The 16,524-nt window shown below is 38.3% G+C and overlaps 1 protein-coding gene across 2 annotated transcripts in view; it reads left to right on the forward strand.

The window, feature by feature from the left end:
• The window catches only part of ARIH1 (ariadne RBR E3 ubiquitin protein ligase 1), a 111,960-nt gene extending 98,060 nt beyond the window's left edge, over positions 1-13,900 (forward strand). For both annotated transcript variants that reach the window (XM_054451543.2, XM_054451544.2), the window contains 3 exons: positions 8,086-8,346; positions 9,429-9,541; positions 10,561-13,900. In XM_054451543.2, coding sequence (XP_054307518.1) covers positions 8,086-8,346; positions 9,429-9,541; positions 10,561-10,645 — 459 coding nt within the window. In that variant the 3' untranslated portion in view covers positions 10,646-13,900. The remainder of the gene's footprint in view (positions 1-8,085; positions 8,347-9,428; positions 9,542-10,560) is intronic.
• The last annotated feature ends 2,624 nt before the right edge of the window (positions 13,901-16,524 follow it).

A 16,524-nucleotide genomic window follows, 5' to 3' on the forward strand; every position in this document is an offset into this window, starting at 1 on the left:
ATCAAGAACATTCTTATAGTAAGTTTATTTTCTTTTCATTAATGTAGTCACATAACACATTTTAGCTTTTGGTAGAGTCTTGCTTTCAAGATCCCTCCTACCCCAAGAAGAACAGTAGCGAACAGTATTTGTTAAATGGCCATGGTGCTATTTATAGGCAATATCTTACTTACTTAAATTTTTTTTAAACCTTTTTGTTCATCAGGAAGCTCTGATGATTATAGGTGAGCTGATTTGGAATGGAGTGTCTCAGGAGCTGAGAAATTCCCTATTGCTAGGTAGGGAAATGACCCACTGTTATAGAAGGGATCCAAACACTAGGTGTGGATTAGATTCTAAAGCACTTTTCATTCCTTTCAGTCTGGTGATTTTATTGTAATTGTAGAACCCTAGAATTTAATAGTTCCTACATTCACCCATTCCATATTGAAATTCCCCAGTTGTCCCAGAAGTATTCTTTTCAAATGATTTTCCTAGCCAGGATACAATCTAAAACATGGTTTGCATCTGTTTCTTATTTACTTGTTAACATATCTTCAAAATGTATTTCTAATAAAAGTATCATATATAGAAATGAGTATTTATGTAACCTAGTCTGTCATATTGCTAGAAGTGAAAGTTTTGTCTTTCCCTTTTTAAAAAGACTGGGAAATTCGGCCGGGCTTGGTGGCTCACACCTGTAATCCCCACACTTTGGGAGGCCGAGGCAGGCGGATCACCTGAGGTCAGGAGTTCCAGACCAGCCTGGCCAACATGGTGAAACCCTGTCTCTACTAAAAATACAAAAATTAGCTGGGCATGGTGGCTTGCACTTGTAATCCCAGCTACTCAGGAGGCTGAGGCAAGAGAATCGCTTGAACCCAGGAGGTGGAGGTTGCAGTGAGCCACGATTTCACCACTGTACTCCAGAGTGAGACTCCGTCTCTAAATAAATAAATAAATAATAAAATGACTGGGAAATTATATTTTGTAACTATAAATGATGTTTCACAGACCTTCACAATGTTTGGGTCCATTTAAGGGGAAAAAATCGGTACAAATTCCAATATTGGTTTAAATTATATTTATTATAATATCATTTAAATATGTATAAACAAAAACCAGCTATAAATTCTTATGCTCTTGCACAATTCTACAGCCAAACCAAGAGAGCCACAAAATCAGTGAAACTCAAGTAAATGTTAATTTGGTAGATACTGTTGTTGGGATTTTAAAAATGTATTATTACTGTACTGTTAAATATGAGATAACTTGTTCTCCCACCAATTTTCTTTTCTTTCTTAAATGATGTCCCTTAAGTCATATCCCACTAACTTCCTATATATTTCTATATTTCCAACATTAATTTTTATGATGCATTACTTGATTTGCCCAGAATGTATTATGGATATATGTTCTTATCACCTTTTTTTCTCCATTAACCTGATGTGGTTATTTAGCCAGATATGCTGTTTATCAACAAAGAAATATATGTGGGTTATCCTTGACCTCACCTGATCTTTGTTTGGATGCCGGTAGAATCCCTTTCTGAGATCTATAGGAAGGGTGGGTTATGTGCATAGCTTTTGAGCCAGAGTTTAATGTTTAGATTCTAGATACTAAAATAGATTATTTTTCTGTTTCACATCTGTTGAATTAAACTAGAATCTTCTATAACTGTGAGAGTACAAAGAAAGATTTCCTATCACTCCATTGGTTGGTTGGTTGATTGACTAATTGATTGGGAGCCACGCCTCCCTGAAAGGATCGCACCATTGCATGCCTCTCTGGCCTCCTCATCTCTCCCCACTCCCAAGCTCTTGGCCTAGCATTTACTGGGAGTTGTAGTCTGAAAAATTACTAGAAGGTTGACACATATTCAAAAGATCCTTGATCGTACCTTGACTGCCCTGCAAAAGATGTACCTGTGTTATAGAAAATTGTTGACTCATTATATTGTACCACAGTGCCGACAGTTGTGGATATTTGAATCTTCTTGTCCTCTAGACTAGGGTCAGCAAACTTTTTCTGTGAAGAATCAGATGGTATATATTTTTAGCTTTGTGTACTACATAATCTCTGTTGTGACGGCTCAACTCTGCCTCTGCCCTTAGAATGCAAAAGCAGCCATAGACTTAAATGAATAGGTATAACTGTTCCAAGTAAATTTTATTTACTGGCTGGGCACGATGGCTCAAACCTGTAATCTTAGTGCTTTGGGAGGCCAAGGCCAAGGATCACTTGAGGCCAGGAGTTCAAGACCACCCTAAGCAACATAGTAAGACCCCCCCCGCCCCTGCCCATCTCTACAAAAAAAAAAAACAAAGAAGGTTTTAAAATTAGCCATGCATGTTGGTGTGTGTCTATAGTCTCAGCTATTTGGGAGCTGAGGTGGGAGAATTGTTTGAGCTCAGGAGTTCCAGGCTGCAGTGAGCCATGATCACGCCACCCCTCTTTAGCCTGGATGGCAGAGACCCTATCTCAGAACAAAAAACAACAAAGAAAGCAAAACAGTTTTATTTACAAAGACAGGTGGCAGCTGGATTTGTCATGCAGGCCAGAGTTCGTATATCCCTGTTCTAAGCAGTCAAGTTTGTTGTCTTTTCCCCGCTCCCCAAACTGTTTTCAGGTCACTGATTACATTTCTTATTCCAGATTCTGGCATTTGATTGGAGAATTTGTCTTGATCAGGCTCAGTGGCTCACGCCTGCAATCCTAGCACTTTGGGATGCTGAGGCGAGAGGATTGAGTGCGGGAGTTTGAGATCAGACTGGGCAACAACTGAGACCCTGTCTCTACAAAAAATTTATTAAAAATTAGCCAGGTATGGTAGTGAACGCCGGCTGAGGTGGGAGGATCACTTGAGCCTGGGAAGACTTCAGTGAGCCATGGTTGTGCCACTGCACTCTAGCCCAAGCAACAGAGCAAGACCCTGTCTCAAAAAAAAAAAAAAAAAAAAAAAAAAAAAAGTCTGATTAGCAGTGATGGTATGGGTTTTCTTTTTTCATGTTGAATTTTAGTGAGAAGCAGTTTCAGAATTCTTAGATTAAATCAAGTCCCATAACATCATACATGTCAATATGGTAAGTGAGGGTTTTCATTTCATTTGGGGAATTTGACAGGCTTGAAAATATTAGTACTTTAGGGGAAGATAAAATGCCAAGCAGATTTTCCACATATTTCAGATTGGCATAATTTTCCTGTGCATAAGCATTGGTTTGATACTTACCTGACTCTTGAAATAACATGGCTGTGGTTTTGTTGTTTTTTCATTGAGATGAGGGTCTCGCAGTGGCATGGTCATAGCTCACTGTAGCCTTGAACTCCTGGGCCCAAGTGGTCCTCCTGCCTCAACCTCCCCATTAGCTGGAACTAGAGGCAGCTTGAGGTGTGCACCACCGCGCCCAACTTATGTTGGTTTTTTGAAGTGTTTCATTGTTGTATAATGCTGGATCATGTGTTTAGCTAATTATGTGGCTCAGAATTAGTATTTCTAAGCAAGGGACCAACCATAGGGCCAAGTAGTATCTGTTATGTAGGCTTTAAAACATGGGGAGAGAAAGAGGAGGTAAGGATAAAGGAAAAGAACATGTGTGTGTTAAGAACCCCTTTGATAGGGGCCGGGCGCGGTGGCTCATGCCTGTAATCCTAGCACTTTGGGAGGCCGAGGCGGGCAGATCACAAGGTCAGGAGATGGAGACCATCCTGGCTAACACAGTGAGACCCGTCTCTACTAAAAATACAAAAAATTAGCTGGGCGTGGTGGCGGGCGCGTGTAGTCCCAGCTACTCCAGAGGCTGAGGCAGGAGAGTGGCATGAACCCGGGAGGCAGAGCTTGTGGTGAGCCGAGATCGCGCCACTGCACTCCAGCCTGGGTGACAGAGCGAGACTCTGTCTCAAAAAAAAAAAAACAAAAACCCTTTGATAGTGGTTGCATGTAGTAAGCATTTATTAATCGTTTTCTGCAAATCAGGTATTGGAAATACTTTATCTTTTTAAAAGTCCGTTCCCTCTAGAGATTTATGGTATAATGGTAGAGGCCTCATATGAATAATTATATATTATAATGTAATAATACAAAACAGATCTAAACTAGATACATTGTTGCTTTGATAACAATATACTTTACATATCTCTAAAGACAGACTCTTTTTACATAACTGTAATACCATTACAGTTGACTCTTGAACAATTCAGGGGTTAGGGACACTAACCCACCCTACCTCCGCAATGGAAAATCCACATACCACTTTTGATTTTCCCAAAACTTACCTGTTTTAATAGCCTACTGTTGACCAGAAGCGTTACCGATAACATAGTCAATTAACACATATTTTGTATGTTACTTGTTTTATTACACTGTGTGCTTTTTTTTTTCTTTTTTTGAGACGGAGTTTGCTCTTGTTACTCAGGCTGGAGTGCCAGTGGCAGGTCTCAGCTCACTGCAACTTCCACCTCCCCAGTTCAAGCGATTCTTCTGCCTCAGCCTCCCAAGTAGTTGGGATTACAGGCATGCGCCACCACGCCTGGCTTATTTTTTTGTATTTTTAGTAGAGACGGGGTTTCACCATGTTGGTCAGGCTGGTCTCGAACTCCTGACCTCAGGTGATCCACCCACCTCAGCCTCCCATAATACTGGCATTACAGGCGTGAGCCACTGTGCCTGGCATATGCTGTGTTCTTAACAATGAAGTATGCTAGGAAAAAAGTTATTTTAAAAAATTGTAAAGAAGAGAAAATGTGTTTACTTTTTATTAAATAGAAGTGGATCAGCAGGGCCCAGTGGCTCACACCTGTAATCCCAGCACTTTGGGAGGCTGAGGTGGGCAGATCGCCTGAGGTTGGGAGTTTGAGACCAGCCTGGCCAACATGGTGAAACCCCATCTCTACTAAAAATACAAAAATTAGCTGGGCGTGGTAGCAGGCGCCTGTAATCCGAGCTACTTGGGAAGATGAGGCAGGAGAATCGCTTGAACCCAGGAGGCGGAGGTCGCAGAGAGCCTAGATCGCACCATTGCACTCTAGCCTGTGTGACAGAGCGAGACTCCATCTCAAAAAAAAAAAAAAAAAAAAAAAAAGCGGATCATCATAAAGTTCTTCATGTTGAGTAGGCTGAGGAGGAAAGAAAATACAGGAGGGCTTGGTTTTGCTGTATCTCAGGTGGCAGAGGTAGAGGAAGTCAAACGGGATTCAGGAGATGCAGGCACACTTGGTGTAACTTTACAGGAAAACCTTATGAACTGTTTTGCATTTTCGTTTCTCTAAAAATGTTCTGTATAGTAACAATCCTCCTTCCATTTGCTTTAGTTTCAGTGCTGGTATAATAGAAGGGTCCATTCATAAAAGAAGTCCAAAGCAGTCTTAAGTAATCAGAACCCTTCTGCCAAATTGTCTAATGTCAATTTATTTTCTGGCACTGCTTCTTTAGCGTTTTCTTCCTCATCATCTGGCACTGGTTTGGAAGCAGCTCATCTCCATCAAGTGGTCTTTTAATTCCTCTGGTGTGGTGTCTGTTAGCTAACCCTTCACCTTCCACCTTTTCTTTGCCATATCCACAGTCTCTTTCATGATTTCCTTGATGGGCTCTGTTGTAGATACTGCGAAGTCATGCGCAACATCTGGACACAGTTTTCTCTACCAGGAGTTTATTGTTTCAGGCTTGATGATGCCACGGTTTTTTCCATAACAACGATGACGTCTTCAGTGGTGCTCTCCTTCCAGACTTCCATGATGTTCTGTCAGGGTTCTCTTCGATAGCATTGACAGTCCTTTCCAGAGTACCATGTGCATCTTTATGTTTGTTTACATTTCTCTCAATGTGAATGGTACCATATACAGTCTATAAGAGTTTGTGTGCATAAGTTTTGATAAATCTCAACTTTTTGTTAATAGATTTATGTATATTTTATGGTAGTAAATGATAAGATAGGCTACATATGTCTTTATGCATTCATGACAACTCTTTTTCTTAATTTTGGTTTGTCCGCAAGTGTTTTCAAATTGTTGGCAAACCTCCAAAACATATTTCAATATATTTATTGAAAAAAATCCACATATAAGTGGACTTACAGTTTAATCCTGTGTTGTTCAAGGGTCAACTGTATATGTTTTAAAGCAATACTCTGTTGGTATCAACCATCTATTGTTCAAATATCCCCAGTTATCTTAAATTTTGCTTTTTTTTTGTTTTTTTGGTGTGTTTTCTTTTTTTGAGGTGGAGTCTCGTTCTCTCCCCCAGGCTGGAGTGCAGTGGTGCAACTCGGCAATTCTCCTGCCTCAGCCTCCCAAGCAGATGGGATTACAGGCACATGCCACCATGCCCAGCTAATTTTTTGTATTTTAGTAGATACAGGGTTTCACCGTGTTGCCCAGGCTGGCTCAAACTCCTGAGCTCAGGCAATCCACCCGCCTCAGCCTCCCAAAGTGCTAGGATTACAGGCATGAGCCATCACACCCGGCCTATCTTAAATTTTCTTTTATAGTTGGTTCAAATTGGGATCCACATAGGTCCACAAATTGGATTTAATTGATATCTCTTGAGTCTCCTCTACCTGTTGTTCCTTCTCTTCCCCCCTCCTTGCTTGTTTTTCTTTGTTGAAGAAACTAGATCATGTTGTCCTGTAGAGTTTCCCACATTATGGATTTTGCTGGTTGCAACTGCATGGTGTCATTTAATAGGTTCTTCTATCCCTGCATTTTCTGAAACTGGTGATTAATTCAGAAACTTGATCAAATTCAGATTCAGTGGTTGGGGGGAAACCCAGAATACTTAATTGATTATACTTTCTATTGTATTATGTCAGGAGTTACATGGTATGTAGTTGCCTCTGTAGTTTTCTACTTAAAAATATCTCTGCTTTTTGCTTGTTTTACATCGTGTGGCGTACTGTAGAACAGTGCCATCCAATAGAACATTTTTGTAATGATGTAAATTTTCTTTATCACCAGTGTCTAATTTGGTAGTCACTAACCACATGTAACTATTGAGCAATGAGGAACTGAATTTTTAGTTTCTTAAATTGAATTTTAAGTAGTCAGGTGTGGCTTGTGGCTACTGTATTGGAAAGTACAATTAATAGGACATTTCTCAAGAGTATTAAATAACAAAAGTAGCAGTAGATGTCTATTCCTGATTTTAGCCTAGATCACAGTACTGTTTCATCAGTAAATCAGCTTTTTAAAATTATTAATATTTTTAATGGACAAATCATAATTATACACATTTATGGAGTACAGTGGAATGTTTTGAAATATGTAAACAATGCAATGATTAAATCAAACGAATTGTTGTATTGCCTTGCCTTAACATTTTTATGGTGAGACATTTGAAATGATACTTATTTTAAAATATATATTATTATTGACTATATTCACCCTGCTGTGCAATAAATCTCAAAACTTACTCATCCAGTCTATCTGAAACTTTGTACTCTTTGGTCACCAACTCCCCATTCTCTCCCTTCCTACCCCTTTATCCCCCCAAGCCTCTGGTAACCGTCATTATACTCTGTATGTCTGTGAGTTCAACTTTTTTAGTTTCTACATATAAGCGAGATCATGTAGTATTTCTTTTCTGTGCCTGGCTTATTTCACTTAGTGTAATGTCCTCCAGGTTCATCCATGTTGTCACAACAGAATTCCTTTTTTGAGGCTGAGTACTTGTGTGTGTGTGTACATATATGACGTTTTCTTTCTGTGTTCATCCATTGATGGACACTTACATGGATTCCATGTCGTGGCTATTGTGAATAATGCTGCAGTGAATATGAGAGTACAGAGATGCCTTTGACATACTGATTTCAGTTCCTTTTCATATATACACAGTAGTGGGATTGCTGGATTCTGTGGTAGTTTTGTTTTCAGTTTTTTCAGGAACCTCCCCATACCATTTTCCATAATGGCTATACTAATTTACATTCCCATCAACAATGTATCAAGAGTTTCCTTCTTTCTTTATCTTTGCCGAGACTTATCTTTCATATTTTTGATAAAAACCATTCTAACAGGTGTGAAGTGATACCTCATTATGGTTTTAATTTGATAATCAGCTTTTATATACAGTTAATGTGTTATAATTATATCACCCAATTTTTCTTAATGGGACAGCGATCTAGGGCAGCCCTGCAGAGGTACCTGTTCTACTGTAATCGCTATATGAACCACATGCAGAGCCTGCGCTTTGAGCACAAACTATATGCTCAGGTGAAACAGAAAATGGAGGAGATGCAACAGCACAACATGTCCTGGATTGAGGTGCAGTTCCTGAAGAAAGCAGTTGATGTCCTCTGCCAGTGTCGTGCCACACTCATGTACACTTATGTCTTCGCTTTCTACCTCAAAAAGAATAACCAGTCCATTATCTTTGAGGTAGGAGTAGTTCTGGGTGAAGAAAAAGCCCACCTTGTGTCATAGGACTACCTGATCTTTCATATATAAGATACAGAGTTTTCAGGGTTCTTGTTTGTTCAGAACATGTAGGTAGACAAATGTATTTATTACAAAGATACAAGAAATTTCTATTTCTTGTCCTAAATTATATTCAGATCGATGTGGTTTAGCCAGCTAGTGATTAGGTATGCAGGTTCTGGAGTCAGCCCTAGATTTTAATCTTTACTTCATTATATTTTAGCTCTGTTGATTTGGAGCCAATTCCTTAACCTATTGTTTCTCCATTTTAAAGTGAGGATAGTACCCTTCTAGGTTGTTATGAGGTTTAAGTGAGACAATTTGTGTTTTATGTGAGACAATTTGTGTTAATTGCTATACAGCACCTGGAATATCATAAGTTATCAATAAAAGCCTTTATTCAGGCTAAACTGACCCTGCAATATTAGAAGTTAATGTGGTGGTTATCTTTAGTGGAGAAGTAATGACTAAAAAGCCAGCTTTTAGCAGTAAAGGTTTTCTCAAGTAAAGATGCTCATTTAAAATTGATGCATAAAACATTGGTATCTATATATGACTAAACAATAAGACTGACTAGCAGATGGGACTTCAGTTGGGTAACAGGTACAAAACTAGCCATAGTGGTAAAGGATGATACAATTTGAATCTTCCATACAGTGTTCTCTTATAAGAAATAAGTACAGCCAGATGTAAGCAATAATAGGTTTCTATTTTTTCTCGTTTCCCTTTGAGTTTTCAGCAAAGAGCAGCTCTCAGAACGAGAAGATTCCAAAAGACATTTTAAATCCTTTCAAATGGTCTTCAGTATTCTTCCAAAAGTAATGGGTGAAATCTTTCGTCCTTTTAACATTTAAAAAATTGTTCTGGAAAAGAACAAACAAGTTATTAGAGATGAAAGCCATAGAGCTTTATAGGTGCAGTTAAACCACCTATGAAAGTTACAGAATGAGTGTTGAGATCAGTCTGTAGTCAACAAAACAGTGAAAATGGTTTATCTTTTAGCTTTATTTTGAAGCCAAAATTTGCTTTTATTCTTCTTACAGAATAACCAAGCAGATCTAGAGAATGCCACAGAGGTGCTCTCGGGCTACCTTGAACGAGATATTTCCCAAGATTCTCTGCAGGATATAAAGCAGAAAGTACAAGACAAGTACAGGTAATTTTTTTTTTAAACTGTTGAATAAAACTTTCTGCCAGTGATGATCCTTAGTGGTAAAGTTCAGTGATAGTGAAACTGGGTTTAGCATATCCAGCAACTGAGCTGTTGCCATGTTTCTCACAGATTGTTTCTGTCCGTTGGGCACTAAATTGCAGGTAGTAGTACTGGTGAAGCATACATAGAGGAGGAATTCAGCCATTTATTCTATTGGCTAATTCCACTTCTGTTCAATTATTTAGTTGCTACCTTGCAAGGAAGAAAGAACCCAAAAAGGCCAAGTGGCCTTTAGGATGAGAGTGAGAATTGAATGTTGGTCTTAGCCTGAGAATCCTATGTATGGGTCATGGCTATTCACAAATGAGCTATGGAAACTTACTTTTTAGAGTTTTTATTATATATATATATATATATTTTTTAATCTAAGGAGATACTTGTCCTAGGAGTCGATTTTTCAAGATGTGCCGCCTCTTAAGCTAGAGATGCAAAATGTTTTATTTCTCAGCATGAAGCTTTTTCTCCCAAAGTGACAAATGCTAGTGTCTTTTGAAAGTTGTAGGAAACTTGGGGAGTTTGGAAGACTTGGAGATTTAGTCCTAACCGATATCTTCCCTTCCCTTAGCCAATTTTAGCTACCATATTGTGTTTACAGTACTTTTACAGTTGACAAAGATTTTAAGGACGTGAATAAAGAACCCATGAAATTATTTCTGAACCTGTTTATCTGCAGAACTGTGGGATTGAATTATGATTTCTAAGGTCCATCAGAACTTGTAACACTTCATTGCTTTAAAATTAATTCACATGGAATCATGGCTTTCAGAAAATACCATTTTAATATTAGAAGCAGTTTGATGTGTCTGTACATCTAGACCTGAACATGTGCCTATTAAAATAAAAAATAGGTGCTTGGTTCCGAGTCTGGATAAACTATAGGGATGCCTTAAAAATAAGTAAATGCCTCTTTTTTTATTATTAGAGGCTGACAACAAGTTTTTTTTTTTTCTCTTTGATTACAGATACTGTGAGAGTCGACGAAGGGTTTTGTTACAGCATGTGCATGAAGGCTATGAAAAAGATCTGTGGGAGTACATTGAGGACTGAGAATGGCCCTGCATAAAATGAACTCTGAAAACTTTACCATCTAGAGTGCTCATGCAATTAAAACAAAACAAACACAAACAAGGAGGCACTAAGCCTATTCTGACACCGCTGGTCTGTAGTACCAGAATTGTTTTGTTAACGGAAAGTTTAAGTAAATTATATTGTAATAAAAGGTAGATAAACCATTGTACAACAGTATTCTAGGCCGCCAACAAAAGTGTGACAGACACACTAAAAGCCCTCCAACTTTAACTTGTAACGTAGCTTCATTCTCAAAGCTGACTCCTTTTTTCTTTTTCTTTTTCCTTTTCCTGAGTGTAGTACAGTTAAAATTTCAAACAGCTCCTTGACACTGCTTTTCATGTTCAAACCAGCCATTTTGTTGTACTTTGGTAAAGGACCTCTTCCCCTTCCTCCCCTACACATACAGATACACCCACACACAGACTGACTCTCTTTCTCTCATACCCCAAAGTCATGAGTGAATGATGCTTAGTTCCTTGTAAAGAAAATCTTGGGATGGGGAAGGGGTAGGCAGCAAGAGGATTCAACAAACAAAAAACATAAAAACTTTGTATATGACTTTTAAAACAAGAGGACAACACAGTATTTTTCAAAATTGTATATAGCGCATATGCATGGACAAAGCAAGCGTGGCACGTGTTTGCATAATGTTTAATTACAAAAAAAATATTTATTCTTTAAAAATCTTCAAGATTATGTCTATTTGCTGTGCATTTTCTTTCAGTTTGCTTATCTTTCCCGGGTTGGGGTTGGGATAAAGGTGTGTTGGTTTAGCACCTCTGGAAGACCTATCTAGAGCTCTTTCACTTTCCTGAGTTTATTTTGCTCTTTCTGGTGGTATATGTCTGTTGCCGGCCACGGGCCTCATGCCTTGAATTCCTGCTCTTGATCAGGGACAAGGGAGGTCAAGCTCTGACTAATGCCATGACCTGATTAAGGGCTACAGCAGGGAGCTTTGTTGCTACAGCTCATGAATTAACCTGTCCCAACCTAATCCCCCTCCATGGCATCATGCCTCTACCCAAGCCTTTGTGTGCCCATGTTATGCACACAGCTGTAGGCATTCTTAAGTTCCCTGTTGCATCCAATGGAAGCATTTTAAAATTTCTTTTACTTTTTGGTTTTCCTTTAATTGCTGCTTTTCAGATTTTAGTTATGGCTCGTCTGCTCACCCCTTCTCTACGTTAGGGTGTCAAAGAGAATGTTTTGCTTTAAATATAAATAGCCATTCATTTAGTCTCAGATTGTGAATTTAAAATGGCGGATACCGAAATTGCTTGTGTGTGTTGCTGTGGGTTTGGTTTGAAGGCAAACACCCCTAGAACATGATATTCCCATCTAGTGCATTTAAATAGAAATCACTGAGTTTGCTGCTTTTTTATTGTCAGCAGATAGAATTAATAATGCATTTTAGCTGTGATGTCCATTTTTATGAAATTCCTACTAAGAGCTATGTTAAAAGTAAAGGATGGTGGTGATTGTATTAACTATATACCTGTTTAGGCCATTCTGGCTGTGGTATTTTTCAATAGGTCAGCATCCGTAAATCTGTCAGTTTTATACAGGAGTGCAGAGTGAACTAGGCAACTAGATTAAGAGGTCTAAATATGAAATACCAGTTGAGGCTGAGGACCTCTTTGTCTTCCTTTAAATGTCTTGTGCCTAGGGAGTGTTTACCATTTGTGAGGCAGCTTTGTCTGCTCTTATACTGTACATCCTATTACTCCATTGGGAAGTAGGTTCACTTTCCTCTGGCCTTTTGCCTAAGTTAGGCTTTGCTGAATCAACCCTACTTTTCCTTTTAGAAAAGGTTGTTACAGGAGATGTACTGGCAACTATTCTTTTCCCATCAAAAATCAGTGAATGCTGAGTATAAATGCTGCTTCCTTAAACCACTTGTCGCTTTAGGATCAACTTTACCTGTACCTTTTCTCCTTTCCTCCCTTGCCACCTCAGGTGCAAATCTGAACTCAGTGTCTGCTTCTTCCATTTTCTCGTCTCCCTCCCCTCTTCCCCCATTATCCATATGACATTATTTTACTTCAAATGACAGCATCAATCTTAAAAAGACATACATTAAAACTAAGGAGATTTTTTTAAAGAAAGCCTGAGTAAGTTCCTTTCCCTGGTAACTTTGAAAAGCAGTCAGAGTTGCTATATAGATACATGTGGCTCCTTTAAAATGCTTTGTGTATGTGTGGTGTTTAAAAAAAAAATCTTACCAGTTAACTTTGCAGTGTCTAGGTTTGAGTGTCATAAATCCACGTGTTCCTGTTGCAACAAATACCCAAAAATTGTGTGTGCACTTCCTAATACCAGTCTTCGCCCATGGAGGAACAGTGCTTTTTAGAGATGCTTTCTATTTCAATGTTGGCATACTGCCTGAGGGTATTGCAGTTGTGGGTGCATTCCCTAATTTGTATGATCAAGATGAACTGGCCCTTTTCTACCAAGCTTTTAACAGATACCACCATATTTGACAGAATACCCAGAGTGAATTTTAATGTTGTTAGTAGATTAAGTGCCCGCAGCTGGGATAGGCAAGCCATGACAGCTTCCCTGTTTCACCTACATAAGTCTTATCTGAGGGATCTATTCACAGTAAGCACCAAGGTCTCCATGTCTTGAGGTCAGTTTCATTGTCTTTTAAAAAGTGCATGCTTCATTTGAACAATTCATTCAGCAGCAGATGGACTTTCAGTGATTTAAAATAAAATTTTGATCCAAAGCTCAGGACACAAACCACAGTGGTAAAATTGAGTAGCATATAATATCAGACTAAATTATCTGTAATTTTCCACAACTCAGATTGTATGTGTTTTATGTGTGTTTAAATAAATATGTTAGATACACATGTGTATACATACACACATATACAACAGATCCAAGACTGGCTGACTTCATTTGAAATGGTTGAATCTGCTGTGTAATAAAGTGGTTCAACCATGATTAGGAACTGAAATTTAGTAGAAGAGGGAAAAGGAGTTAATGTAACAAATTATTTTAGCTACAAACCCCGGTAATAGAGCACTTGGGGGATGGGATGGGGTGGGTTGGTGAGACAATCAGATTGGTAAATTGATTAAATGCTCCTAACCCTGTAATTTTGTGCATAGAGCACCCTGTGCTGTGGAAATAACTGTTCTTAGATTTCATTGTAACTGGACTGTTCAGGTTGCCCAGAGGGAAAGAACATTCCTAATTCTAATAAAATAAACTTTTATTTTGTTATTCCATTAGTTACTTATGTTTATTTTTATAGTTAAAAAATGACTAAAGGTGGCTAATAGCCACCTGTATTATGTGCCTTATTCACTGTTCCCACTTAATATAAAATGTCAAAATTTGGTTGTTTCTTTGCAGGGAACTGTGAATGAGCCCATTCCCCCAACATTTAACTTAGTTAATGAAGCTTTCAGAGCATTTTCTGAAAGTTTTCCAATTTCTGCATCTCAAATATTGAATTTAAATTGTTTGTGTTGTAACAGCGATACAAAAATGCTCAATAGCTCTTTGAATGCCACTTTTTTTTAAAGAAAATACTTTAAAAGTCATTCTTAGCTAACCTCAAAACTCCTTTACATTACTTTCATTTTAGCTCACTCTTAAAGCTGATACTGTTATATAGGGATGAAGGGAGAGTTTTCTTAAAGAAGGTCCCAAAGTTGAAGATCGTTTGTCATTGATACTCTGGCCAAGTCCAGGTTTTAGGACAATTTAATTTACTCTTATTTGGATCTGTAATTATGGGAGTTTATCACTTTTCCTCTTCAAAGCACTTCAACTTACTGTCTAAAACAAGTGGAGAAGAATTTGCCCTTTTTTATAAAGGAGGAAGATAAGGCTCACGGAGGTTAAATAACTCACTCAATTTTTCATTTCCTTCTACCTGAAACTTAACATCATACTACCTCTTTGTATCATATTTTGTTATTCTGGTCTCAGAATGACCTAGTATTCTGTACCAGGGAAGGTAGTTCTTAACTATATTGTACTTTTAAACCACATTAAAGACTATTACAAATGCCTGTCACTGCTACTGTTAGAGGTTGCTCTATACTATCTCTGATCTTTCATTTGTTGCAGTTTGCAACACGGTAGTTGAGAATAAATGGTTTAGTATGATTTGCTTAATAGTGCCCAAGTAATTTGCAGTTGTTTAGTTATTCAAATGAATTTCCATTGTAAAGAATTTTGGATAGTCTGCAGGAAATTGTTACAGGATGCACAGAACATCCCATGTCCATTGGATCTCAGCCTTTGAGGCTTTAAAAAGATGATAAGCAGTGAGTTTTATGAGAAAATTTTGGCTCCTTCAGAAACAGGAAAATATGTGGGCCCCTCAGATTTTTCATACATCTTTGGGGATAAAGTTGGTTATATCTGGTTTATTTTAGGGATTTTGCTTCTGTAGTTACCCAAGATCAAATAGCCAACTCAGAAATAATTGGATACCAATCAAATAGTGCCTACCAGGGGAGTAAACAGACAACTCTTAGGTTTTTAGTTTTTGCTTCTGTGTGAAGTTAAGTCCAATTTTTAAGGCAACTATTATTGACCTTTCTCTAGGTAGTAGCATTTAGGATGGGAAAAAATAATATGAGATATGTGCAAAAAGCAGTTTTTAGGCTATCATTTATTTAGGGCCACAGATATGCTTATTTAGGACTATTTTCAGGGTAGGAGCCAGTTAAAGTTGGTAAATCAGTCACACATTGATACGTAGCAGCCCTATCAATGCCACAACAACCTTATTACCATAGTAATTCAGGGGTCTCAAGTAATCCAGGAGTCTCAAACTGAAATGTCAACAAGAGCCAAGTAAATATTTTAGAAATAGACTACCCTGGACTAGATGGGCTCTGAGAAGAGCCTGTGAAATCCAGACTTCATGTGAATTCTCTTAATTAAATGTGGGCCAAAGAAAACCCGGCCATGGGCAGTTTTTTTCCCAGCTTCTACTAGTCTTGGCTTGCAACAATGCCACTGTCCATCTGGCATTACCTAGACCAGTGATACTTAAACTTGTCTGCGAATTGGAATCACTGAGAAGCTTTAAAAAATATTAGTGCCTGAGTGTTACCTTATGGAGATTATGATTTAATTGCTTTGGGTAGGCATCAGTAATTTTTGTAAAGCCCTTTCCGCATTCTCACCCCTAATTCCAGTCAGTGATTCTCACATGCAGACTAGGTTGAGATCCTTGATCTAGACTGCCTTCTATAGTTGCAAAAAGAGAATATAAGCGAGCAACTCCAGATCATAAGGGACAAAATGATTCAAGGCAAATTGACTGGCTCAGAATAGGGCCTCACTGGAGGCCCTAGTTGAGTGGGTTTCGTGGAATGGTGCCTCCCAAGGGTCTGGGTGTGCAGTGCCCAATTTGGTTTTTTGTTGTTTTCTGGTAAGTGGTCCACCTTGGAGAAAATCACAAAACTAAAAGTCTTACCAAGAAGTAGAACTGACAAGCAGCCATGTTGATTTCCAGTACATTCTCTTACCAAGGGGGAGAAATCTATCTAGGGAAAATAATACAGAGTCTGAGCAAAGGAAGTTGAGTGGTTATAAGCAAAACTGTCATTAAAGCTATTTGCGTCGTCTGCACAATTCCATGAGCACTTAGAGTTTACAAGTTTCTCACGTCTATCATTCTTTTGATAATCTTGTATTTTTATTTCAAGTGTGGTATAGTAGTAAGAATATTGGTATTTCTCAGCCATAGATTTCCCTTTTGTAAAATGGGAATACTAATAGGAACTGTAATTTGTTGAGTGCTTTTTGCCAGATGCCTTACTTTTTGTCTGTATCTTCTAAGCAGCCCTAAAGCAAAATGGGCATTGTTACCCTATTTTTAT

This window comes from Pongo pygmaeus, chromosome 16, assembly GCF_028885625.2.
Source record: "Pongo pygmaeus isolate AG05252 chromosome 16, NHGRI_mPonPyg2-v2.0_pri, whole genome shotgun sequence".
Classification (NCBI taxonomy): Eukaryota; Metazoa; Chordata; class Mammalia; order Primates; family Hominidae; genus Pongo; species Pongo pygmaeus.